Below are 23,833 nucleotides of genomic sequence, written 5' to 3'. Positions count from 1 at the left end.
GGGCACGCGCCCACACGGAGCTCCCTGCTCTGTCTCTGGCCTCCCCTTGGGTGCACAGTCTTCTAACCTGCGCCTGAAGACCCACGCAGAAGATTTCACACCTCTCTGGCCCGGCCCTTCCCAGTCCGCCTGCTGACAATGGTCTAGCCCACTCCATCACTGTCCAGTATAAACACATTCTCCTCGCTTGGTCCTCAACCCTCATGGACAGCACACAGGCCCTACTGCGCCCTCAATGGTCCTTCAGAGGCCAGATGATCCTCCCTCCTGCCTTTCCTCCTCCTCCCCGCCGTCTTGTAGTTACAACTCCTTGTCCTGTGTCGACTGCTTGCCCTCACTCAGCTCAAAGAAGACACGGGTCTAGACAGATGCAGCAGGCGGCCACAGGCCTCTCCCAGCTCCTGAGCAGGACTCCTAGGGCGCCCACCCTGGCAGCTGCTTCCCAAAACCAGGGCTGCCATGCTTCTGTGCCGGGCCTCCGCCCCCAGCGCCTGCCCCGCCCCGGCTCTGAATCACAGAGCCATTTCCTTCTGTCTTCTCATCTCCCTGGCCTTCAGAAAGGGTGTGGCCAGCACAGGCCTTCGTCAGCTCTAGCCCAGAAAGGGCGGTTGGGGGATCTGGACTTTTCAGGTTCTGAAGGCCGGGCGCACCCTTGGCAATCGACGACTGCTCCCTGCTTCCTCCCTGCCAGCCGAGCCTTTCCGCACTGCCCTCCCACCAGCCGTCCCGGTGCTACGGGGTGCGGCTGCGCCCTTCCGGCAGCTCCATGTGCCAGCTCACCGCACTGGCCTGATCCCCAGCCTTTAGCTTCTGGCTCTTCCACGCCATCATTCAGACTCTCTGATGCTACAAGGACCCCCACCACCTGTGCTCAGGGGCAACTTTGCAATGTGGCATCCTGCAGCACTCTGCATCCAATCTCATCTCGGCGGACAAACCGAGGCTCCACGAAGCAGCCCATAGCATAGGTGCACGCCGCCTCGTGGGGCCCTCTTCACCCCATGCCACAGTTGGGAAACACTGACCTACGTTGGTAAGCTGGCCCTTTGCACTCAAGGACATGGAGAGTGCAGGGGGGGAAGGCAGCTCGGACTGGTCGTCGGACTCGGGCAGCCCGCCGATGGTGTGGGAGTGCCGCCTCTCCTTGGTGTCCTCCTGGGACTGCAGCTGGTACCTGTAGACAGCAGCAGCAGGACTCAGTCTGGGGCCTGGGCCTGGGCCCAACACAGCAGGACACAGTGCTGGCAGCACGGAGGGTGTGGGAGAGCAGGACGGGGGGGAGGGGGGCACCAATGCCACTCAAGTCCCTTCTCCCAGGCCCTCCGTGTTCCCGGCAGGGGCTCACTTCAGGGCCTCCTGCTTCTGGCTGTGCACTCTGGCTGCAGGAGCCCCCGCCCCACGGAACGACCTCATGGAGATATAGTAAGGGAGAACCACACAGGGCTTGTGAGCAACCCCACAGGCAGGCTGCTCGCCTCACGCTAAGGGAGAAAGAGTACAACAGGCAGGTGCAGGCAAGTGTGGGATTCCCAGCTGCAAACTTGTCTCCCCTACGGCCCCACCACCATCAAGGAACCCCTGCTGTGAAAGCTGGGGCAGGCTGCTAGGTTTCATCCATGCAGGACCACACAGAAATGATGCGGCTCAAAGGGTCACTGGACTCATGGCTGGGGCTGGGGCCAGGGCCGGGGCACACTATTAGTTTTCGTACAGACAAGGAGTCAGTCCCAGGCCCAGGGGAGAAAAAACACATTTAAGGGTTACCTGAGCCCTTTTTTGGGAAGAGTGTTCCGATCCCGCTGGTTACTGTGGAGACAGAGAGAGAGAAAGTCAGAGAGAAGTACATGGGTCCATCTTAGAAACCAGAGTTTGGGGCCTGCATCATGCCCATGTCACCGGCACCTCATGTGAGCCCGATTCGAGCCCTGGCTGCTCCACTTCAGATCCAGCTCCCTGCTAATGTGCCAGGGGAAGCAGCAGAAGATGGCCCAATGACCTGGGCCCCTGCACCCACATGGGAGACCTGGATGGAGTTCCAGGCTCCTGGCTTCAGCCTGGCTCAGCCCTGGCTATTACAGAGATTTGGGGTGTGAACCAGTAGATGGAAGATCTCTCTCTCTGTCTGTCCCTCTCCCTCTCTGCAACTCTGCCTTTCAAATAAATAAATAAGCATTTTAAAAAAGCACAAAGAAACCAAAGTTTAGAACCACAGATTGGCCGGCGCCACGGATCAATAGGCTAATCCTCCACCTAGCGGCGCCGGCACACCGGGTTCTAGTCCCGGTCGGGGCGCCGGATTCTGTCCCGGTTGCCCCTCTTCCAGGCTAGCTCTCTGCTGTGGCCCGGGAAAGCAGTGGAGGATGGCCCAAGTGCTTGGGCCCTGCACCTGCATGGGAGACCAGGAGAAGCACCTGGCTCCTGCCTTCGGATCAGCGCCGTGCGCCAGCCACAGCGCACCAGCCGTAGTGGCCATTGGAGGGTGAACCAACGGCAAAGGAAGACCTTTCTCTCTGTCTCTCTCTCTCACTGTCCACTCTGCCTGTAAAAAAAAAAAAAAAACACAGACTGAAGGGATCTAGACCTGGAAGAGTGGACAGCAAACACAAGTCCATTTCCTCCCCATACCCAAAACAGAGAGGCTGCAGCCTTTGCCTGGCTCCAGCTCGGGAGATTCGTTGGGAATACTGAACGTTTTTTCTCCGGCTGGGACTTGAGGTGTGGTTAGCTATGGAAGAGCTCCTGGACAGGAGACCAAGACCAGGCTGTGACAGAACAGAAATGAATCTGGGCTGGGACGCAGATGCTCCGGGTGACAGGCTCAACAAATCCTGAGTACTTGACATCTCTGTGCACCGTGTCCCCATGTGGCAGACGAGAACAATAATCACACAGAACCCAAAAGATCCTAAGGCGTTGCACAGCAAATGAGATTACCTAATATATGTGAGCGTTTTTGAAAGTCACACAGAGACAATCGAATACGGAATAGCACTGCTAGGGGACAAAGGAGCCTGTAGCACAGGGACAGGCCGCAGCTCAGCTCTGGCCCGGCCACCTACCCGTCCAACTGCCCGGCTCTGGGGCTTCCAGTCCAGCTCAGCTCTTCAGCCTCTTCCTCTGGGGGGGCAGCAGCTGGGGCAGGGGGGGCAGGGACGGGTGGACTGCTGGGGAAGGCACTGGGTAGGCTCATCGGCATCTGGAGGGACTCCATGCTCCTGTGCAGGCCCGAGAGTTTGGGGTACATGCGGCTCTCCTTTGGGACACTGAAACCGCTCATGAGCTCCAGGCCCTGGGAGAAGCTGGCGGAGTTAATATTGAGGATGGGCGCTGGACTAGGGGTGAAGCAAGAAGGGAGAGCACCCCCCGAGGTGGAGCTTGTGGGATGAAGATCTGGGACTTTGGAAGCATGGGGGTCGCTGGACGATGGTAGGTCCAGGCTGTTGGAGTTGACCTTGTCCAGGTTGGCGAGTGAGGGCGGCTTGACAAAGCCCTTAGCCGTGGTCCTGGGAGAAGCAGAGAGAATATACTTAGGATAACAGAAGTAGAGAGCAAGAGGATATGGAACCTCAGCTTTAGAGGAACCTGGGCATGGTACCTTGGTTCCTGGCTATTCGTCAGGTTCAGAGAGGCTTATCCTAACACTGCTGCGAAATCTGATACCCGACTTGGGGCATCTTCGGTGTTAAGGAGGGAAGACAGCAGGTGCACACAGGAGACATAAGTGAGTTACATGCAAACAGGCATCCGTGTGTCACCACACATAGTAACGTGCTGAAGACAGGTTAAGGGTGGATCGGGGCATTGTGGGGAAGAGATGAGTGTCCAACACGGTTGTCAAAGAGGAAGAAGAGAATTGCACAGAGGATCAGGGGGTGGGGGGAGACCCACACACAGGCCTAGAGACAATGGCGGGGGGGAACAGGTCACACCCCCCCCAGTCTAAGCGGGGTACCTTACCTGAGAGGGGTCGGCGGCAGCTCCGCCAGCTTGGCGGCCGGCGGGTGGTTTGCTTGGTTCTTGGGAGTACTTTCCGGGGAGCCGATGCTCTTCAGGGAGATGTTGTCCGCGTCCAAGGCCACTGCCTTGGCTTTGGCCTTCTCCTTTTCCCGGTCCGTCTGGTTGACAGGAGCCGGTGGGGTCCGCCCACTGGCCACTTTGGAAGGCTCCTTCAGTCTGGAGGGAGTGAGGCCCCCTTGCTTGGTGCTGAGGAGGCTGGGGTCAATGCTACTGCTGACGGGGCGCGGTCCACCCCGCCCACCGGTCACGCTCATGGAGCTGGACTTGGCCGGCCGGGGCAGGCTGCGGTACTGGATGTTGGAACGGGCTCCGGGAGCCAGGAAGCCGGGCTCTGCGCTGTTAGACACATCCAAGCTCGTCTTGCGCCCGTTAACGGGCTTCACCGGGATGCCCGAGGACTTCTGGATCTTGCCCAGAGTGGCCGAGCCACCCGTCTGCATGACGGTGGCGGTGCCTGTGGCAGGAGGGGGCTTCTTGTAGCCGAAAGACCCCGAAGTGGAGGGCCGGGCGATGCCTGACGGCGGCTTTTTGGCATCACTCAGGCGGTCCCGGCCGGCGTCGGAGGAGGAGCGCTGCAGCCCAGTGTTTCTCACAGCAAGCTTGCCCTTGTCCGTGGCTTTGCCTTCTGGTTTGCCTGCAGGAAGTAGGAGGAGAGTGGCTGAAATGGACCAGAACCGTAGGAATTCTTCCCTCTTGTTTGTGAGAGCAGGGGAAGCCCTCAGGGTGTTGCAGAATTCTACGGGCTTCAGTGTGGGCAGGCAGCTACTGGACAAGCTCATGAAGCTTCTTGCCGGGGGACCCTCGGTGGGTGGGGTTGGGAGGGTAGGGGTTTCGTTGTTTTCTGTGGCAAGGTCCATTTTGGTTAAAATGAAAGAGGCAGGAGCCATCACAGTGGCACAGCAGGCTAAGCCAGCATCCCATATGGGCACTGGTTCAAGTCCTGGCTGCTCCTCTTCCAACCCAGCTCTCTGCTTATGGCCTGGGAAAGCAGCGGAAGATTCTCAAGTGCTTTGGCCCCCTGCACCCACGTGGGAGACCCAGAGGAAGCTGCTGGCTCCTGGCTTCAGATCAGCCCAGCTCCAGCAGTTGTGGCCATTTGGGGGGTGAACCAGGTGGATGGAAGACCTTTCTCTCTGTAACTCAGCCACAAAAGTGATCAAGAAAGGACTATATCTAATAAGCCGGCAAGGAAGAGAAGATAAGGAGAGGAAGTCGCGGGACAGAGCATCAGCTCCCAGTCACCCATGACTGGCTGGAAATGCCCGTCCCTGCTGCAAGGGCTGATGGGTCACCATCCTCCTGGGATGTCAAGCGAGTGTCTGGGGACAGGAAGAACACCGCTAACGTCATCCCTGCAGTCATGTGACTCAGCACGTTCCCAGGGCCTCCCGGCACCCTGCCAAGCACCACCTTGTGAAGACGAGCGCACCGACAGGTGTCTCGGGAGAGGAAAGAGCGAATGGCAGGGCCAGCCCTGGAGGGAGGCCGCCCCGGCCTCGGGACGTGGACGTCACATCTCACTGCGCTGCCTCTCAGGCTGCGCGCTTCCGGCCCAGCCACTCACCCTCATCGCATTTCTCTCCAGAGAATGTTGGCACATTTGTAAAGTAGAGTGAGTAACACTTATGCTTCCTGAGTCTCAGGGCGGCCCCGAGCCCAGACGGGGAAAGGCAGACACAGTCACCACCCAGGGCAAAGGACCATTAGGAAAAGGGCCACGCGTTTCCTTTCCTGCAGGCTTACCTGCGACTCTGAGGCCGCTCTGCGCCGTATGGGTGATGGGGGAAGTGACAGCCACCGGGGGGGTCTTGCCCTTCTTCAGGGAGCCGGGGTGCCCCAGGATGATGGGCTTCTTCAGCTCCCCACCCTTGGACGAATCGTCACAGCTCTCGGGCCGCTCCCTCCGCCACTTGGAAGTCCCAGGTTCCATCTTCAGGCTCCCGCTGTCGTACTCCAGTTTCTTGGGGGCCTTCTCCTCGGATTCGCTGAACCAGCTCAGCCCACTTTCTGCCAGGGAGCGCTTCTCTGAGTCAGTGCGTAGCTAAAGAGAGGGAACAAGGCAGAGTGAGACACTCACGTGAGTGAGACACTCACGTGGGGACAGGGGAATAGACAGGGAGGGGGGTCTTCTGTGGTGAGCAGGTGGTCAAGCGAGGGTCTCCACCCAACTACTCTGTGCACATGCAAGCTCCCCCCCCCACCCCCACCCCCCCCCATCAGCACAGGTGCTGCCCTGTCGGCCCTGGGGCTCATCCTGAGCAGGTGGCTGCAGAGTCCCGTACCACTACTGTAGAGTTCCTGCGGGAAGCCGTGGGAGTGGTCGGGAGGGAGTTGAGTGAGGAGCTGGCGTTGAACTCTTCCGAGCTGAGGTTGTCCGAGGCATCGCTGAGCCCGCTGCTGATGGAACTGCTCTCATCCCAGCTGCAGGGAGAGATCAAGGTCAGCAGTTAAAACAGAAGCCAAGGCAAGAAGTAAATTTTTTGTCCTGATGGAAGAATGGCGCTGGACCACTGTATAGACTGGCCAAGAAGAGAAAGCTGGGGCTTAGTTCTGGGGATTGCCAGTAACTCAAATGTTTCCCTGCATCTGGGTGGTTTCTGTCTTTTCTTTTTTTTAAACAAAGGGAAGAGACTCTTTTTATCTGGTAAACGATGTTTTATCTCCTTAACAGAAAGCTCTGTTATAAAGACAAGGTCATTTTTGGATCAATTTAATTATACAATTTCCTCCCCCTATAACTGGCCTCCATCTTCAGCACTACCTCACCTTTGCTCATTTTCAGACGTGTTCTCCAGGTATCGCTTTCCCTCAAAATGCCCATTCCTGGTAACAAGGGGCCAGACAAAGACATTTCTAGAGTCACCTAGAGCTGACCTGCGTGTGCCCTCTCAAGGGCTCTCCATTCCTCCAGTCTACCCCTCCTGGACCAGATCCTGCCTCTCAACAGCTAGGACGGCTGTGCAGGTAAATGGGCCAATCGGGAGGGCTGTGCCAAGCAGAGGTGCCAGACCCACGCTGGATGGTTGCATTTCTCCAGCCGCTTGGGCTCTCAGCGTCCTGGCATCCAGCGAGAGACCGCTGTTAGGCGTCTGTCTCTGAGAACCCTGGTCCACGGACTAAGACCTTCCACAGCGGCCACATGTTTACAGCTGATGCGCCAATCATCTTCAGGTTTAAGCAGGTTTGTCTATAACATCTGCACGGAACAGCCTCTCTACCACTGACACCAGTTTTCTCTTGTTCTAGCCTTGCTGGTCCCATGTTTCTTGTTCGTCACATTCATCATTTTCTACCTCCTACAGTCTGTCTTCAAGGGCCTCGTTTTCCAAGTCTTTCACAATTCTTCTGGACCCTAACAAGTTCTTCAGATTTCACTCAAGTTTGGGAGCCTCGAGCTGACCACTGAAGTTCGGTGAGACGGCTCCACATTAGCATCTGTTTGTGCAGGGTAAGGGGCATCGTTCCATCCCGGTGTCTGAGTCCAGAGCGTGTCCGTTTGTCAGCTTCACACGTGTGCAGGAACGAACAAGGCTTGAGATGTTTTTGGTGAATTGGCCAGTATGTGGACATTTTTTTCTTTTTGGTTTATTTTGAGTTTCACATCATGGAACAAAAATCAGACATACAAGCCATCTAAGTGCTTGGCCCAGATTTCAGCTGGCCTCCCTCTAATTCATGTGCTGGGAATAGGGAAGTGGGTGGTTTGGACATTTGGCTTGGCTGCTCTGCAGTGATTTATCCAATACGTTGAGAAACAGCAAAGAAAGCACGGAGTTGAGAGCATACTACAGAGTTGTTTCAATAGCGCTGTTGTGACACACAGCCATTATCAAGTGACAACCAACCTCCCCTGGTTCTGACACATCTTAAAGCTCACATCTGTCCTGGACTGAGATATCCCACACCACCCATCCTGAAGAGAATACGGAGGACACATATCTGAAGCTGGTTTTATGACCCTATCAGCCCTTCCAGGGCAAGATAAGATCTCTGGCAAGCAAACAAACAAGTATTCACAGCATGCTTCTCTGAGGTCGGAGACAGAGGAAGCCTGGAGCGCCAAATCTTTCATCTGAGATTAATTACTGGGAAGCAAGGTCTTGGAGCAGAGCGGAGAAAGCTCTTACGGACTGGCCCTTCGAAAAGAAAGACTGCCAGAGCCCCAGAGTCCTGAAAGAAACCTTCCTTTGCCCTAGCTATGGGAAGCCCGACACTGAAATGGATGAGGGAGGTCTGCCTTCTAGGAGCGCTGGGACCTCCAAAGTGCTTCTTCCACAGACACAAAGCAGAAGCCCCAAATTATCAAGCAGGGTTGCTCTGCAGGTTCTGAACCCAAGGAAAATTCTGGTGTTGCTACCCAAGGGTTAACATCTGCATTGGTGAGGCACAGCTCCTTTCTTTAAAGAGTTAGGGAAGTAATGCACGCGAGGGTGGAGATTCAAGCAGCCCATGAAACTGTAAGGAGAAATGTCCCTTATCTGCCTTCCTATTTTTAATTCCACCGCAACCACCACCGTTAAGTTTCCCACGCTTCCTTCCAAAGCACCCCTGTGTCTCTGTCTGCTGGCTGTTTGTCCTCTGGCTCTGCTCAACAGGGCAGGGGAGGGGGCGGGGCACACCGCACCAACCTGGGGATTCGCCCCACGCCTCTGTTTCAGTGGAGTGCAGGTACGTGCCCGGGACAGGACGCTTTCTAAGACCTCACATATCACAAGATGCCTGTATTGGAGCTTGTGAGATTCTGGTTAGGCTGAAAACACGCCCTCAGGATGTGAAGGCAGCACCCACTGCTTCTGCCTCGGGCTGCTTCCACAGCCATTCTGCTTCCTTGTTCTTAGTGTGGGACCTGCTTTCTTCCTCTCTGGGACTTGTAGCATCTTCGCGTCCTGCCACACCATCAAGGGTGTGCCCTTTTACTTCTCAAGCTGTGTCCATCATTTCAACTCTGACTTTGGACGCTCTGTACCTTCAGCTCTGGGAGATCACCCTGAAACTGCTTTTTCTTCTTTTATCCTCTTCCTTTTCTGGTTCTCTCTTCTAGAACGTCCATTAATCAGGAGGTGGATACTCTGATTTTCTCATCTTCCAGTTCCATCTCCCCCCCCACCCCCCAGGATTTATTTACTTGAAAAGCACAGTTACAGAGAGAAGAAGGGAGGGAGGAAAAGGGAAGAGGGAGTGATGGGGGAGGGGGGGAGTTTCCATCTGTTGGTTCACACCCCAAATGGCCACAATGGCAGACAAAGGGCCAGCCGAAGCCAGGGGCCCCAAGCACCTGGGCCATGCTCTGCTGCTTTCCCAGGCACATGAACAGGGAGCTAGATTGGAAGTGGAGCAGCCGGGACACAAGCTGGACTCATATACACGCCAGCATCACAGGCAGCAGCTAACCTGTTGTGCCACACCAGCAGCCCCAGCACCATCTTTCTAAAAGCCCTACTTGTGGGGCAGTGGCCACGTGTTACCTCCCGTCTATTAAGTTTTTCATGTCTGCTACCATATTTTTAATTTCCAAGGAGTCTTTGTTCTTGAAAATACAGCACCTTGCTCTTTCAGAGACTCTGTTCACTCCTTTGGAAGGCAGTTTACGATCTCTGCGTAGGTCTGGTTGCAAGCTGATTGTAGGTTCTGTCTGCATAGGTGAGACTTTCCTGCTAGACGCCTTCTCAGCCGTCTGATGATGCTTAGCTGTTTGCTCCCGTGAGAGCCTGGGCCACCCACTGCACGTTACTTGGAAGCTCTGCACACACAGGGCTGGGCCTGTGGACCACGGCTTCAGTAAGGGGATGTGTTTGGGCTGATTCACTCAAGCTTTTTCTCCTGGGCTGGTCAGATTTCCTGGCGATGACTGTCTCAGACGCCCACCTTCAGGGTCTTAAAGACCACTGTCCTGAGAGCAGAGCTGCAGAAGAGCCTTGGCTGCTTCAACATTCAACATGCAAGCTTTCACTCAGTCCCCTGTGTCTGGGTCGAAGTCTATGCCCTCACCGCGCCAGGAGTCCATAGGGCCTGCTCCACCCTTTGCAGAGTGGGCTGCCCGTGTTAGGACAGCTGCCTTCCTGGCCTGGGAGCCGCAGACCCAGCGTCTGTGTCCACCCAGTCTTCCTGTTTTCAGCTTTACTTCCCCTGCCCTTGAGGTGCCCGAGGCCATCCAGCACCAAGCTTTCTAAGGTGCACAGAGCTGCCGCCCAGCTTCCCCTACTGCTGGCTTGGGAGTCGGCATTAAGTCTAACCGATGAGTTCACCCTCGCCGTTCTCATTACCAGAGCCTCATGGCTGGCATCTTTTCTTTATCCTTTTTTTTTTTTTTTTTTTTTTGGTTCACCCCCCAAATGGCTGCTATGGCTGGAGCTGCGCCAATCCGAAGCCAGGAGCCAGGTGCTTCCTCCTGGCCTCCCACGTGGGTGCAGGGCCCAAGCACTTGGGCCATCCTCCACTGCACTCCCGGGCCACAGCAGAGAGCTGGACAGAACGAGGAGCAACCAGGACAGAATCCAGTACCCCAACCGGGACTAGAACCCGGGGTGCCGGTGCCGCAGGTGGAGGATTAGCCAAGTGAGCTGCGGCGCCGGCCTATCCTATTTTTTTTTTAGTTTTTTTTTTTTTTTTAATAGACTTATTTTATTTATTTGAAAGGCAGAGATACAAAGAGAAGGAGAGAGAGAGAGAGAGCTCTTCCATCCATCAGTTCACTCCCCAAATGGCTACAATGGCCAGGGCTGGGCCAGGCTGAAGCCAGGAGCCAGGAGCTTCCTCTGGGTCTCCCAGTGGGTGCAGGGGTCCAAGCACGTGGGCCATCTTCTGCTGCTTTACCAGGTGCATTAGCAGGGAGCTGGATCAGAAGTGGCGCACCAGGACTTGAAATGGTGTCCATATGGGATGCCAGCCCTGCAGGCAGAGGCTTAACCTTCTATGCCAGAGCGCTGGCCCCTCTCCTATTTTTTTTTTTTTTTCACCCTGTGGTTTTATGACTTAAGGGAAAAAAAAAACCAAAACCCTTTATTGCCAGTCTGCTCCTATGGCAGTTGTGAAATACAGTAAGCTGATTTTATCAGCCGCAAAATGCCCCCGAATGACACTTAACAGAGCCTGCTCTTTTGGAAACAGCGTCCTGGTGGGTAGGTGACCTTTGCGGGGAGGGAGAAAAGGGGACACTGGCTTGGAGTTTCATCATCACATCAAGCAGAGGCCGAGGGAGGCATCTGGATGGCTTGTGGGAGAATCGGCATCTGTGAGCAGAATGAGGCTTGGTGGACGCTGCCCCCCGGAAACATAAAATCGCTTAGGGTGCAGGGACAGAAAATCTGGGGAAGAGTTTGCAGAATTGGTCTCTCAAGTAGATCTCGGGTAAAAGAGAACTGGGCAGCAGTGAGCCAGGCCTAAATTCATGAGGACTTGAAAACAACAGAGAACTGAGAGCCCAGTATTTCTTTATAATCCAATCTGTGCATAAATTCAAGGCACCACCGCCAACAGGCAAGTGTGTGTAAGAGAAACGGTGCAGGCCGGCGCTGCGGCTCACTAGGCTAATCCTCCCCCTTGCGGCGCCGGCACACCAGGTTCTAGTCCCGGTTGGGGTGCCGGATTCTGTCCCGGTTGCCCCTCTTCCAGGCCAGCTCTCTGCTGTGGCCCGGGAGTGCAGTGGAGGATGGCCCAAGTGCTTGGGCCCTGCACCTGCATGGGAGACCAGGAGAAGCACCTGGCTCCTGCCTTCGGATCAGCGCGCTGCGCTGGCCACAGCGCGCCGGCCGCGGTGGCCACTGGACGGTGAACCAATGGCAAAAGGAAGACCTTTCTCTCTGTCTCTCTCTCTCACTGTCCACTCTGCCTGTCAAAAAATAAAAAACAAATAAAAATTAAAAAAAGAGAAACGGTGCAGAAGTTTTCCTCCTGATAAGGTTCTTCTAAGACCACCGACACATCGCCACGTCCCTCTGCCCTCAGAGCAGGAGAGGAGACGAAGCTGAGCTGCAGGGCGACATGAAGCCCGACGGAAACGGGGTGACAGAAATGCAGGTCCTCGTCCATGGATACTTGAGTGCTGGACTGCAACGGGTTACAGAGCAAACTCGAGGAGTTCTCTCCACTGGACAGCTACTTCCCCACTCACTGCTCTCCTTCTCCCCAGCCCGCCCTCTCCGACTTACACCTGTTCTTTATTTCCACTGAAACAATCACCACTTTTCCCTGGAGCGCTATCAAAACGCGGTCTGTCTGCAGCCTCCCCGGAGAACCCTCGCTGCCTGCACTGCCATCGCGTCTTTGTCTCCTCTGCGCGTCCCCTGCCTTTGCTCTGGTTCAGCGCCTGCTCTCCTCTCCCTGGAACTCCTGAGGGAAGTCCTCATCAGCCCACTCTGCAATTCTGCCTCCCTCCAGACATGCCCAGCACATCGAACCCACTGGCCCGCAGGTGTCATGCTCAGCTCCTCGGATTCTATAGCCCATAGCCATCCCTAATGCAGTGGAGTGATTAAGAGCCCGGATCCTGGGGCCAAACTATCTGGGTTTAAATGTTACTAACTCAGCCCAGGGTTACATTCAACAGGCAAACATTCACTGGGCTCCCCATATCTACAAGGCACAGTGCCAGCTATTACGAGCACTCAACAATGAGTGGCTGCCCCAAATGAGCTTTTAAACCACAGTGGAGGAGCTGGTACTGTGGCATAGAGGGTAGAGCCGCCAACTGCAGTGCCAGCATCCCATATGGGCGCTGTTCCCATATGGGTGGCTGTTCCACTTCCGATCCAGCTCTCTGCTATGGCCTGGGAAAGCAGTAGAAGATGGCCCAAGTCCTTGGGCCCCTGTACCCACGTGGGAGACATGGAAGAAGCTCCTGGCTCTTGGCTTCTGATCAGTGCAGCTCTGGTCATTGTGGCTAACTGGGGAGTAAACCAGCAGATGGAAGACCTCTCTCTCTCTGCTTCTCCTTCTCTCTGTGTGTAACTCTGACTTTCAAATAAATAAATAAATCTTAAAAAAAATAAACCACGGGTAGAGAAAGATGTACAAACACAGTAAACCCAATGACAGATGTACAGATAATGTACATAAGGGAATACAAAGGGGTGACTTAGTTCTCCAACAAAACCCCCAAATCTGATTTTGCCATGTCAGCATACCGATTAACATACTGCTTATGCTCTCTCCTCTATCCCATGCCACTCCTACCTCCTACATCCCTTAGGATTCCTAATGGGTGACCAGCTCTCTCATCTAATCTCCTTTTAGAAACCCAGGCTTGCATGAGGAGACACTCCTGTCATCAGGAAAGCAGTGGAAGATGGCCCAAGTCCTTGGGCCCCTGCACCCGCCCACGTAGGAGACCTGAAGAAGCTCCTGGCCCCTGGCTTCGGATCGGCGCAGATCTGGCTCTTGCGGCCAATTGGGGGGTGAACCAGGGATGGAAGACTTCTCTCTCTCTCTGTCTCTCCCTCTCTCTCTATGTAACTCTGATTTTCATATAAATAAATAAATAAATCTTTAAAAAAAAATTCATTTACTTGACAAGCAGAGAGAAAGAGAGAGAGAGATTTGTCATCTGCTGATTTACTCCCCAAATGGCCACAATGGCTGGGAGCCAGGAACTCCATCTCCGTCTCCCCCATGTCTAGCAGGGACCCAGGCACCTGCTTTCCCAGGTGCATCAATAGGGACCTGGACCAGAAGTGGAGCAGCCTGGCCTTGACCCAGTGCTCCAATGCGTGATGTTTGCCTTGCACGTGGTGGCTTAACCCTCGGTGCCACCGTGCTGGCCCAGGGGCTGTGGTTTCAGAGCTGCTATTTTTACATTCTCCAAAACTGACCAGTATCGGTTTCCAAATAGTCCTCGCTTTGTGTGGGGGACAGGTGGGGGAAGGGAGGGGGGAGGGGGAATTCCTAAGCATTCTCTTTTTAGGACTTTCAGTTCTCTGCTGAAATTCCCCATCCGTTCAAGAACACAACTCTCCTTTTCTATCAGATCCTTAAACGTGTTTGTGAAAAGCATCTTACAACCTGTCTCCTAGTCCTAACGCTAGGTCACCCGTAGGTCGCTCCTATTGAGTAACTTTACTCAGTCATGTTTTCTGTCCTCCGCCCCAGGCCTTCGTAACCTTCTGTTATGTGCCAGTTGTTGTGTGTGAAAGAATCACAATGAAGGTACCCAGAAAAGGATGTACGCCTTCCTCCGTCCGGCTGTCAGCGTGGAGAACAGAACCAGGGCCAGGCCTGCTGTCGCTTTGGTTACAATCAGTTCAGCGCTGGTTTCTAGTGTTTCGAGGGCAAGATCAGCAGGGCTTGGGCCCTGAGCACGGTGACACTGCAGAGCTCTCCGTGTGCCACGCGGCCGGCCACCAGCTGTCTGGGCTGCTCCAGCACGGTGGGCCGCGGCGCGCACCAAGTGAAGGGTCCTCACGTTGGAGGGGTCTTTCTCGACCTCCTGCCCTGCTCTCAGACTTCAGCGTGTAGTGCTGGTGCTGTGTACTGGGGGAAGACCCTGTGCTTGCTGGGTGGAGAGGGGCTGTCTTCCTGAGCTTTCTGCCCTGCCCTCAGTCTTCAGCAGGTGATGGTCCAGCTACAGCGGTTCCTGCCACCCACATGGGAGACCCAGATTCCTGACGTCAGCACAACCCAGCCCTGGTTCTTGCAAACACTAGGAGGGGTGCAATCTGTTCTCGCTCCCCTCTCTGCAACTCCTATCCCCTGCCACTTCACTCTGTCAAAAAAAAAAAAAAAAATTTTTTTTTTGACAGACAGAGTGGATAGTGAGAGAGAGAGAGACAGAGAGAAAGGTCTTCCTTTGCCGTTGGTTCACCCTCCAATGGCCGCCACAGCTGGCGCACTGTGGCCGGCGCATCGCGCTGATCTGAAGGCAGGAGCCAGGTGCTTCTCCTGGTCTCCCATGGGGTGCAGGGCCCAAGCACTTGGGCCATCCTCCACTGCACTCCCTGGCCACAGCAGAGAGCTGGACTGGAAGAGGGGCAACCGGGACAGAATCCGGTGCCCCAACCGGGACTAGAACCCGGTGTGCCGGCGCCTCAAGGCGGAGGATTAGCCTGTTGAGCCGCGGCGCCGGCCGCGTCAAAAATTTTTTTCTCTTTAGTTCAGCTCTTCTCCCTTTCCTCATCTATCATGAGTCTGCCTGGCCACACCCCGAGATGAAACAGCCATCCATTTCTGCTCCCCTAGGAGAGCTCACCCCTTCCTGGAATTTGGTTCAGTGAGAAGACTTTGCATCTTTAGATAGCTTTTTTTTTTTTTTTTTAAGTTACAATGTTGCTTCTCCAGCTCAGTCCTGTTGTCAGGGTGAGAATAACAGTGTTGTCATACTACACCATCTCTTTCAATAAACCATCCCTGAAGAATAAATAAAGCCCTTCAGCTAGGGCTGTAAGAAGGGCAACTGACTCCTCTTCTTGTTTGCTTGCCCACTTCCTAGCACTGATACCATGGTCTACGGAACTCTCTGGTGCACCCCATCTCCTCTGTAGGATGAAAAGCGAGACTGTGAGGAGGCCAGCTAACCGAACACTGCTCTACTTGTGTCTGTGCAGACACGTGGCCACGCACGGGGCAGGGAGCACCCCTCCCCTCTGGGAAGAGCACCAACACTAACACAGCTCTTGGCTAGCATTGGCCACCCCTCCCAGACTTCTCGCAGGCTGTCTGCTCCCCACATTTTGGGCCCATGGGTCTTGAATGGCCAAGGGAGCCTGCAGGCAGCCAGAGGGCCAAGGGTGTGGGCTTGGGCTAGCTAACTGGGTGGGTGGGCCAGTGTGTGACTGTGCAGGAAAAAATCCTCACTGCTTCTCTGCCGCAGCCTGCTTCCCGCAGGTCAGACCTGAACGCCGACCGGGTTCCCCTTCAGTCCCGAATACGCGTGCCTGCGGAACTGGAAACCAAGTTTCTGGGACTATTTACTTCTTAATGGATGAGAGTGTGTACGTGCAACCTTACTTTCTCCTCGGACAGCAGAGAAGCATCTGCAACAGGCTGAGAATAATAGCTGGGGACCCCCACCCCCAGATTTATTTTTATTCCCAAGTAAGGTTTATGGAATTGGAAGTCTAATATTGCATCTCCAAGAGGTACCCAGGGCTTCCCGCTTGTCCATCTAGGAAAGGGAGAAGAGCTGTCCTTGCAGGCTGAACGAGAAACAGGCACCCACAGGGAAGCTGCTGACCAACACAATGTGCCCAGCTCTGGGGAGCTGCAGCCCCAGAGCAGTCACGGGAAGAAGCCACAGTCAGAGCGACAAGGACTGTCAGGCTCCATCGCCCTACCATCCAGCTCCACGGCGTATTCTACCACACGTGCGTAGAGCAAATGGGGCAGAGGAGTGAAGGCCCCGGCAGCCCCCGCCTTGGGGTCTCACCTGCTAGAGCTGACCAGCGGTGGCCTTCGTTAGGTGGTTAAGTGGAAAGCAATGACAAAGTGGGAGAGAGACCTCGGGCCTGAGAGCGATTTCACAGCCAAGATAGGCAGGAAGTTAGCCACTGGGATGGGCCTGGCCCCAGCTTCCCTGAGGCCCAGAATGCCTATCGGTCAAAATACAGGAACATTCGCCGAAAGCCCAGGCTTTAGATGAGCTGTTGTCTCATGACATCTGCCCCTGAAACTCCAGCCACTCACAGCACTTTGAGACGAGTACATCAAGATGCACATGGGATTAGCCTGAGTTAGGAGAAAGCTATAGAGACTAAAAACTGGGTAACTACTGGCTAGAAATGACCTCAAAGAATCTGCTTCTACAGCCCCGAATACATTCTGATACCTGCTCTACTTTTGAAAATTCCCAGAACATTTTTGGAACTACACCAGGATAGAGTTAAGCAACAACTTCCCTTGCTCAGCACTTCAAGAACATTCTTGCCACATACGATGACTTAACAGGTTAAACCATAACGACACTGCCAATCTTGTAGGTAAAAACCAGTCTGACATGAGGTATGTTCATTTTCATAGTTAGCCTATGCTTCAGTATTTGTCTGCTACAAAATCGTGATGGTGGTTTCTAAACTCGTAACAGGAAGACACCAAGTGCTGGAATCTTAGCAAACATCAGAAATGATGGCCTGTCCCAGCTCACCCCTAGTTCAGTGCACCTGAACAAGGGAGCATGTCCTGGCTTCTCCTCAATCAGGAGCCACACAGCCTGTTCTCCGTCAGTCTTCTGGGCCCCTTCAAGGCCACTCCTGGAGGTGAGCCACTCGGTCCAGGCAGACCACGCTTCCCCAAAGGTCACTCCATCACAAAGATGTGGGTCCCTAATGAGGGACCTGGGCAGTCATGCTCCTTGTCTGGCCCCTGAGAAAGTGGACTCCCTTGATCTCCTTTATGGATGAGACAGTGATCTAGATCTGCATTAGCGTGGAAGCCACCAGCCGTACGTAGCTACTGAGTACTAGAAATGGGGCTGAGACAAGCAGTAAGGTTTCCAACATTCCATAGGAAAAGGAATCTAAACTATTTTATTAATGACTTCTCTGTCAGTGACATCTTAAAATAATATTGTTGTTCTAGTATGTTAAAGAAGACATAATTAATTTCATTTGTTTTATTTTTTAAACTGTTTCTACCGGAAAAGTTAAAATGACACACGTGGCTGGAACTGCACTGCCGTCAGAAAGCGCTGCTCTACATAGGAAACTTTCGGTCGATGAGATGTTCGCTGTGAAGACCTGGAGCCTGTTAGCTGCCACAGTGGTTACGTCTGTTTGGTTCATGACCTGAAAAAGCTACGGTCTGCACTTACACCTCACCCGTGCCTTCTCTTGGCGGCACCAAATGTGGAATTGTTAGGTTCACATGTTGAATGATGAGCCACAGTCCTCAGGGAACACTCAGGAGGTTAAAGAGGGCAAGTGATTAAAAAAAAAAAAAAAAGAGGAATCAGAGTGGAATCGGGCAATTTTGTGATTCTTGCTTTTAAAAACACATCCAGACCATCTAGAGACTGACATTCCGCTGAAGGACTGCCAGGGCTCGCAGTCAGTACCCTCCCCTGCTCCCAGCCCCACGTGGCCTCAGAGACCAGGAGCGGGGGGTGCAGTGTCTACTTCATTACATGTCTGTGGCTTGGCAGGGGCCGCGGCAGGCAGCCTGATTTGGCCAACAAGGCAGGCATCGGAGAAGAGGGAGAATTGCACAGGGTAAGAGATTTAGGGAAAGAGAGGCTGGAGCAGCGAGACGCCAAGGCAAATTTTTGGGGAGCTAAGAGTGTGCCAAGTCTTCATCGAGGGTAAAGATCACCAAGAAAAAGGGACTCTGAAGAGCAAGGTAAGCGGTGCAGTCAGGGGACAGGTATAATTAGGAAAATGTATCTGGCAGTGAGCTAGGGCTGTCCCAGTCCTTCAGGAAGGCAAACGGTTTCAGTAACAAGTTGTTCATGCCTCCTGACTGCCACGTTGAATCATACAACCACCCGACCCATTTGCTCAGTTCTCAGGTGGAAAGACTGATTTCACGCCTGCACCATGGGCTGCAGGTTCCCAGTCTCGGAAATGAATCTTTCAGACGGGTAACACAGCACTGCTGGCACCACTGAAACACCTCCAAAAACAACCGCGGAGTCCGCCGGCTCCGAGCACCTGTGGCGGCCTCGGGGTGGCAAATCCCGACTCAGACACAGCTCCGATTCTGAAGACTGCTGCCACCGATTCTGAGGTGCAAGCCGACTGCGCCCCACTGCCCTGCTGCACCTCTGAGACCACTCAGCTGCGTCTTCTACAGTGACTTCCAAGCTCCCTGGGCCAGAGAGACAGGGGTCAGCGGGAGCGAACACAAGGCCACTCCCCTCCCCTCCCCTCCCCACGGAGAGGGGACCTCTGCTGGTACTTCTGATGACGGCCTGCTACAATGAAACAGTGAGCGCACACCTGTCTGCCTGGGCCCAGCTTCCTCACCTTGCCCTTCCTGGCTGGCGTTCTAACCACCTGCAGCACACGCCCACTTCGGGCAATCCCCTTCCCTCTGAGGGTCTTCACTTCGACGACAGCAGGACCACAGGCCCATCCTGGCAGAAGCCCACTCAGCCAACACACAGCCCTGCATCTCTGTGCCTGTGCTGTACAGAAGCCATCGCACCAGTAGCAAAACAATGTTTTTAGAGAGAAGTATCAGTCTCCTAGCATGGAGCACCTCGTGGGCCCGGAGAACCGGCTGCCCTGCAATTACAGGCAACCTTCTGTGCATCTGTGTAATTTTCTGCTATTTGGTCATATTTCCAGATTCTCAAATGTTCATGACCCAGAAAAATTTCTTTAAAATCATCGTCTTGCCTCCCAGCGTCCTGCTTCAAGCCGTCTCTTCTTTTCTGGCACTCCAAGGTTCAGTTTCTTACCCTTTGATGGTTGTTAGGTACTGATTCATGTCCCTCCCCAAAGCAAAGGCGGGAGCCCTGCCTCCCCGTGGCTGTGTGTGGAGACTGGACCTCCAAGGAGGTAATGAAGGCTGAATGGAGTCCTGGGGTGAGGGTGTCATCGGAGAGGAATGGCGTCCACAGAAGAGGAGGAAGGAACACCAGAGCTCTCCTTGTGTGTCCACAGGGAAGACACAGGGAAGAGACAGCTGTCTACTGGGCAGAGAGGAGGGAGGCCGCATCAGAACCAACCCTGCTAGCACCTTGATCTTGGACCTCTAGCATCTAGAACCACGAGGCAAGAAATTTCTATTAAGTCATCCAGCCTGTGGTGTTTTGTATGGCTGCCTGGGCAGTCCCGCATACACATGAGGCCATGGAATGAGATTATGTATTTGTACATCAATATCCCCCCTGGGCTGCATCGATCATGGATTACTTCCAGGATTCAGTAGAGTTTTCAGCTTAGAGATGTGTTCATCTTAGGTTTCCGACCACGATACCATAGGTCACTGAGCCGAAATAAAAGAACCCAACTCGGTCAGCTGGGCACAACAGAAGCTGCAGACTGAGAGAATCAAGGGGTGGAGCTTAGTGGAAGCAATTATCATTGCTGCTTTCTCTGGGCGGCCAAACCGCCCTAGGGAAACTCCATCTTTCTGCAATGAATCGAGGTTCTATGTTTGCTCCCCTAAAGACAGGATGCACAACCACCCGGCCCTGCAAACAGCTTGGACAGCACTTTGTGGCACCAAATGGATGTAATTGGATTAGAGGCATCGATATGTTTTATTGGGGTCTTACTGTGGGCAAGGGTAATTGAAGGGTAGCAGGGGACAGACTGAGAAGCGAGTCTAAGAAGGAGACACGAGAGGCTGTTTCCGAGGTGTGGGTTAAGCTTTGCCATGTCAGCTGGCGGCGCAGCGCGAGCAGAAAGCAGAGCTGTTTCACGCGAGTCTCCCTAATCAGGACCAACTGTGGGTGAGGAATGCTGACTCTGCTCCCGCAACTTGTTTGAGTTTCCCTTTCAGCCTGCCCCAGCCTCTCCCCGCCTCGACGTCTTGCACAGGGGTAGGAATGAAAAAACAAGGCACCGTCCTCTGTTTTTCAGACGTTTCCAAGACAGGAAATTGAAATCCTTCAGACACTGAAGCGTCACCAGGAGTCTCTCAAGAAATGAGAAAGTGCTCCGGGCTGCGTGCAGTCCTCTCCCAAAGGGTCAAAGGCAGCCCGTCGGGCCACTCCAGAACACTGAACCGCGCGCGGCTCGTCATGGTCATGGCCAGAGCTGAACTAGCGAGCTCCACCTGGCCTCCACTCCCCCGCATGTAAACAAGTAACTCCACACCCGCCAACCAGGGAAAGTCATTCTGGTTCTGGTTCTTTTTTTTTTTTTTTTTTTTTTTTTTGACAGGCAGAGTGGACAGTGAGAGAGAGAGACAGAGAGAAAGGTCTTCCTTTGCCGTTGGTTCACCCTCCAATGGCCGCCACGGCTGGCGCGCTGCGGCCGGCGCACCGCGCTGATCCGATGGTAGGAGCCAGGTACTTCTCCTGGTCTCCCATGGGGTGCAGGGCCCAAGCACCTGGGCCATCCTCCACTGCACTCCCTGGCCACAGCAGAGAGCTGGCCTGGAAGAGGGGCAACCAGGACAGAATCCGGCGCCCCAACCGGGACTAGAACCCGGTGTGCCAGCGCCGCTAGGCGGAGGATTAGCCCAGTGAGCTGCGGCGCCGGCCCATTCTGGTTCTTAACACAGTCAAGAGAGCATGTGCGAGAGTTTGGACAACATTTCCCTTCTCTTTCTAAAACCAGTACAGAGGCCCCATTTTATAGATTTTTTGGAAAGGGACGCAAGTGGGATTTGACAAGAAAATGTCATGAGGTAGTTCCTCCTTCCTCCCCACGGCTTCACCCACATTCTCCCTGCTGCTTCCCGAGGAGCCTGCAAGCTACCTGCCAAATCCCGGCTAACTGGAAGGAAACCAGTGTAGGCACCTCGACGTCGTCTTTAAACCAGAAAGGACGGAGGAGAGAAGCGGCAGTCTCCCGAAAGGTGGGAAGGCTGGGGCAAGGGCCCAGGCCGTGCAAAAGTTGGAGAATTATCTTCCGTAAGGGGCAGGAGAGGAAGCACTGCAGGCTTTGCAGGCCACACGGCCTCTGTGCACCCAACTCTGCCGCTGAAGCACGAAGGCAGCTGCAGACAACACGTAAGCAAATGGAAGCAGCTCTGTCCCCATAAAACTTTATATTCCACATCACCGTCATGGGTCACAGAATACTACGTCTTCTGGGGCGGGCGTCGGGCCTGGTGGCGAAGGTGCTCGTGACCCACAGAGTACCTGAGCCTGAGTCCCTGCTCTGGTTCCGGTCTCCAGCTTCCAGCTAATGATGACCCTGGGAGATAGCAGTGACAGCTCAAGTGGTTGGGTCACTGCCACACGTTTGGACGACCTGAATGAGTTCCCAGACCCCAGCTTTGACCACACACACACACACACACACACGTCTTCCGTTTCAATCATTTAAAAGTGTAAGAACCATGCATGCTTAGTTTGTAGGCCATGTACAAGCAGGCAGCGGAGCGGAAGTAGCCCAACAGGCCAAAGTTTGCCAGCCCTGCTGCCAGCCAAAACAAGACCCTCCAGAAACAAGATTCCTCAACCAACAAGTCCTGGCTAAAGAAAGCAACTCCGGACTAAGAATGATCTCTGGGATCTCCTGCATTTTCCCCCTTCTTTCAGTGCCTTCCTGACCTAACCTGCCCAGTCGATCATCAAAACATGGTTTTTCTTACTGGCTCAGTTTTGAATTCAGGAATAAAAACAGAGGACGAACAAAGAAGAAAAGAATCAAAAGTGTTGTGAGGCCGGCACCGTGGCTCACTTGGTTAATCCTCCGCCTGCAGGGACGGCATCCCATATGGGCATCGGGTTCTAGTCCTGGTTGCCCCTCTTCCAGTCCAGCTCTCTGCTGCGGCCCGGGAAGGCAGTGGAGGATGGCTCAAGTGCTTGGGCCCCTGCACCTGCATGGGAGACCAGGAGGAAGCACCTGGCTCCTGGCTTCGGATTGGCACAGCGCTGGCCATAGCAGCCATTTGGGGTTGAACCAACAACGGAAGGAAGACCTTTCTTTCTGTCTCTCTCTCTCACTGTCTAACTCTATCTGTCAAATAAAAAAAAAAAGTGTTGCTTGCCCCCTACTGTCAGCCCCCCATTCTGGAATCCAGCAACGCCTGTGGGCTTGAATATACGTAGCTTCTAGGGTGATCTCTGTAGGGCTGACAGAAGCAAACGCCCTTTTCAGTCAGAAACACACCCTGGCCCACACAGGGTGGCAGCAGTCACGCGCAGTGTGTACGTCCTGCACGCGTTCCCCTTACACACACAGCAACAGATCAAAGTCCTCCCTGCCCACCTGCCGCCAGGCATCTCTGGATCCCTGATGACCCCGCCAGCTCTGAGTGAGCAAGACGGGCGCAAGGGTGCGAGTCAGGCCCTGCCCTCGCACTAGGAGGCTAAGGATGTGTGCAGCTCGGAGCAGCTGCTGGCAGCGTGGAGAGGTTCGGGGCCGACTGCTGGTGTGAAACTCTGATCTGGCAATAAACACCTCTGGCCTGTGAGCTCCTCTCGCCTCACGGCCTGAGACTTCCCGCCACAGCGCCGACGGACGGCCAGGCCTCCCTCGGAACACACCACTCCCTCCCCTGCCTTCTCTGCCTCACATCTACCGGAATCCCCGGCCTTCCATTATCACCTCCTTCCTCTTTCACTCCATTAAACCAGAAGTCCACTTGCCAACCTCTTCCTTAGCGTCTCCACGTAAGCAATGCAGACCGTCCTTTTTCTGTTCACTGAGAGCCTCTCTGTTGGGTCAGAACTTTTAAAATCTTGACTCCAAGGAAGAAGGCGAGCGCACCACCCAAGCTTTGCTGGCCACAGCTACCCAGAGGCGGCACACATTCAATCTACAGATGCAAAGCAAAACAAGGAACTTCGAAAACAAAGCCAGCAAAACAGAAACAAGCAAGCCCCAAAGCCCAAAACCCGAACAGAAAAACACTGGGTGCTAATTCCCCAAGCCTATCTGCTTGACCACTCCACACTGAATCACCCTGCACAGAAAGACCACGGGGCCCCTCTGGGACTTGGCCAAGGGGAACGAAGCCCAGGCACGTGACAGAACAGGTTGTAACACACATGAAGAGAATGTCACCTGAACCCAGGCAGTCACCTCCGCCACTCAGGTGGTAAAGTATTTGTTGCAAGCCACACTGAGACCCCTCGACTTTCTCCCAGGAATCCTCATGAGAAAGTCCGGGACCGACCCTGGATGAAGACTGTGTCTCTAGCACAAGCTAAACGTGGGGCTGCACAAAAGCAGTTCTCTCTAACTCTAGAGGAAAACCAGCACGCGGCTGGCTGCAGACTGAGGAAAAGGGTCCACGCAGAGGCCGCGTTCCAGGTCACAGGAGCTTC

General features: G+C 54.3%; 1 protein-coding gene across 11 annotated transcripts in view; it reads right to left on the bottom strand.

Annotated features, from left to right (window-relative positions):
- Window positions 1-23,833, bottom strand: part of NAV1 (neuron navigator 1) — a 232,671-nt gene that overhangs the window by 33,397 nt on the left and 175,441 nt on the right. For all 11 annotated transcript variants that reach the window (XM_051820452.2, XM_070055083.1, XM_051820456.2 and 8 more), the window contains 6 exons: window positions 6,300-6,438; window positions 5,761-6,058; window positions 3,958-4,651; window positions 3,060-3,503; window positions 1,765-1,806; window positions 1,026-1,174 (listed from right to left, as the gene is read on the bottom strand). In XM_051820452.2, the coding sequence (XP_051676412.2) occupies window positions 1,026-1,174; window positions 1,765-1,806; window positions 3,060-3,503; window positions 3,958-4,651; window positions 5,761-6,058; window positions 6,300-6,438 (1,766 nt within the window). The remainder of the gene's footprint in view (window positions 1-1,025; window positions 1,175-1,764; window positions 1,807-3,059; window positions 3,504-3,957; window positions 4,652-5,760; window positions 6,059-6,299; window positions 6,439-23,833) is intronic.

Source organism: Oryctolagus cuniculus, chromosome 13, assembly GCF_964237555.1.
Source record: "Oryctolagus cuniculus chromosome 13, mOryCun1.1, whole genome shotgun sequence".
Lineage (NCBI taxonomy): Eukaryota > Metazoa > Chordata > Mammalia > Lagomorpha > Leporidae > Oryctolagus > Oryctolagus cuniculus.
The sequence above is the reverse complement of the archived record's forward strand: the minus strand, read 5'-3'. Positions and strand labels throughout refer to the sequence as shown.